Below are 3156 nucleotides of genomic sequence, written 5' to 3'. Positions count from 1 at the left end.
GCGGATCCCGCGGCTCAGCTCCGGGGCTGTATTTACCTGTGACTCCCTCCGCAGCCGCGCATGGGAAGGCGGGATGGCGCTTCAGAGCCTCTCACCGGGGCTCAGCCAGGGGCAAAGCGCAAAATCCTCCCGCCCGCGCCCACCCGGCTGCCTGGGCAAGAGCTGACCTTCCCTACCCAGCAGCTCCCGGGGTGACGGGCAGAGCTCCCCCAGCGCTGCCCGTGTTGGGGGATTGCCCGGCTCCCCCGTGCTGGGAAAGAGGCGTCCCCGCCGCCTTCCGCTGCACCCAGCGCCTTTCCGAGCGGAGGAGAGTCCCGGCGGGCGGGGTGGCGGTGTGCCCGGCTGCCAGCCCGGCTGCCAGCCCGCTCCCGCTCTCTTTCCCCCCGCAGGAGCCCGAGATGGCGGACAGCGCCGCGGCCACCGCCGCCCCCCCGGCCGGTGTCAAGGGCAGCGCGGCGGCGACCTGGTGGAAGTCGCTGACCAGCAAGAAGAAGCACAAGGAAGCGGCGGCCCCTCCGCCGCCCCCCGCCGCTGCCAACGAGGTCCCCGCCGACCCCCACAGCTCCGGCGGCCGGGAGGAGCAGCCGCCCCACTCGGACAGCGGCGAGGCCGCGGGCGGCAGCAACCGCCGGAGCCTCCGCATCTCCCACTCGGGCCGCTTCAAGGAGAGGCGGAAGGTGCGGACCTCGCTGCTGGCCGACGGCCCCGAGGTCTTCGACGGCGGCGGTGCCCCGGGCCGCACCGCCGAAGGGGGCGAGTAGCCCAGGAGGATTTCGCCGCAGGAGCTGCCGCTGGAGCAGTGGCCGGAGCCTGCGGCAGCCCCACAGCTGGAGTTGGCCTCGCTTGGCACCGTGGGCAACACGGAGGTGCATGACAGCAGCCTCCCCAGCCCTGACCGGACACTGTGGGGAGCCCGGCACCTCTGCCAGACGAGGGAATCGCGTGCTGTGTTAGATGAACACCGCCAAGACCAAACCCCCAGATGATGGGACGATGTGATTGTCTTAACGAAATGACACCAATAAACACCCCACTCCCTGTGCTGTGGTGAGCGGACTCAGAGGTGCTATCTCATGGCCCAGGCTGGGGTCTCTGTACCTTTCCCGGGAGCCAATGTGCTGACTGCTCAGGCCCGTGACCCAGCTCCCCTCGGCTCTCCAGCTGAGGGGGTGTTTTGCTGCTCTCATTTCACGCGCTGCCTTATCAAAGGAAGGGGGGAACAAAGTGCTCTTATCTCGTTTGAGGGCTGGGGACCTCTGGCAGTGCTGAAGCTCCCGAGCTGTCGTGCTTCTGCCCTGCATTTGGCATGCACACCGTGAACCCATCCTCCTTCCCCTTCAGGGGTCAAAAGAGAGGTATTGTGAGGGGCAGGTGCCTGCATTCGCCTGTGCCCCACATCACTTTGTATTTAATATGCAAAAGGCAGGACTGTGCTGGTTTTCTCCCTCTTCTCACTGTGTACTGATCAGCAGGTGTTTCAGAGGCCGGTTTACCCTAGGTCTTTTACAGAGGGTGGCTGGTTGCTGTCTGGCAATTCACGCTGTTTACCCAGGGAACACATGATTTTTGCATAATTGGCGATAATTGGCATAGTGAAGCTCCGATGAAAAAATGGTGTGATAAAATGTAAATACTCTTTTGGGAGACGACGCCAGCCCTGGAGAGCACCGACAGGGTTGTACTCCTAATGTGGAAATAGGTTTGGGCACCACTGGAAATGTTCTTCACTGTTTACTGTGTCCAAAGCTTGTGAAGCAAGATTAAAGTTTCCCAGGATTTCTTTTGACAACAAGATACTATGTTTTAACTCAGGCAGTTGTCTGCTCCCTCTAACAGCTGGATTTTTGGACACAGTAAACCGTAAGCCAGATTTGTACTGGTGTTGTGCCTTACAGAGCAAACTTTGCTAAAAACACTCAGCAATTATATATTTCTTGATAGTAGGTGATGTAGCAACAGCTGATTTATTTATTTTAAATGCATTCACAGTACACTTTATATTGTTAAAACGGTTTTAGACTTTTTCTGAACATGAGGTATTACAGTGACAGGGACTGAAAATTATTTCCTAGCAGTCAAGTTATGATTTTGTTTGGTTGTAACTAATGATTTAAGGTCAGTTAAAATTAAAAAGTCACCTGAAAGGAAATAAGACCTGAGTTCCAGGTGAAAATATGGATTAAACCAGTCACTGATGATCACTAAAATGAAGCAGTAGATGCTGGGCAAGTGCCCCATGATTCAGTGTGTGTAATAACATATAATGAACTTTGAAAGCTCCTGAGCGATAAACCTGGACAACCTAGCTGGCTTCGGTGCTTACCAGTCCTTCACTCAGCTGCTCCTTCAGACCCTGAAACCCAAGGACAAAGGGACTGTAGCATCAAATCTATTTCCATAAAACCTTTTTTCCAGCCAATATGCAGACGTGGGGTTTTTAATTTCATTTAGTAAAATGACAAGGTACTGGTTTTGAATGGCCTTTTTATGTTCATGACTACATGCTGACCAAGCAAAGAGCTGGGGGGCTATGGGGGCACCTCTTAAAAGTTTCTTCTTGGAGATACTTCTCTTTTGTGGAACCTCTTCAGTCAAAGGGCATCTGGAATCCTTCTGTTGAGAAGAAGCAATTGGAGCAAACCCAGACTCAGATAAAGAGGTGTGAGCGAGAATGAGGGAAGTTTAAAAGCTGGGAATGGAGAGATAGATGAAGAAGAACCACGTTTCAGCTACAGTTAGTCTGGGGTGGGGGGAAGGGAGGCAGAATAGATTGGCTCTGCTGCCAGAGTTGTTATACTACCTTTCAAAGGCAATAAAAAAAATCTGCCTGTATTTATGTATTCTGGGGCCCAAAGAACCTCTTTTGTATGTGTGTGTCCAAAACGGAAGAAGAAGTAAACAGATATTGCACTGGTGTGTTTCTCACTCCTGCGTCTGGTTTGGTGTGAGCCATGTGGGGGTCACGTCCTCTGAACTACCCAGAAGCCCAAGTACGCAGATGCTTTTCTGCAGTTCTAATCCTTACACTGTTGTGCAAATACAGTTTCCTCTCTTCTGTACTCCAATCTACCTCTTTCTACAGTGAACTTCTTTCTGCTCTTTGGAAATGTCTCAGGCTTGTTAGCTACAAGTTTTTACCTAGACACAAGATATCTA

General features: G+C 53.4%; 1 protein-coding gene across 1 annotated transcript; it reads left to right on the top strand.

Annotated features, from left to right (window-relative positions):
• Positions 1-398: 398 nt before the first annotated feature.
• On the top strand, positions 399-761 carry PRR15 (proline rich 15; the record flags this gene model as incomplete). The annotated part of the gene is made up of 1 exon (XM_080339770.1): positions 399-761. The coding sequence occupies one exon, from the start codon at positions 399-401 to the stop codon at positions 759-761; it is 363 nt and encodes a 120-aa protein (XP_080195896.1).
• Between the last annotated feature and the right edge of the window lie 2395 nt (positions 762-3156).

This window comes from Nesoenas mayeri (assembly GCF_963082525.1).
Source record: "Nesoenas mayeri genome assembly, chromosome: 2".
NCBI lineage: Eukaryota > Metazoa > Chordata > Aves > Columbiformes > Columbidae > Nesoenas > Nesoenas mayeri.
Note: the sequence above shows the minus strand (reverse complement) of the source record. Positions and strands in the feature narration are given on the sequence as shown.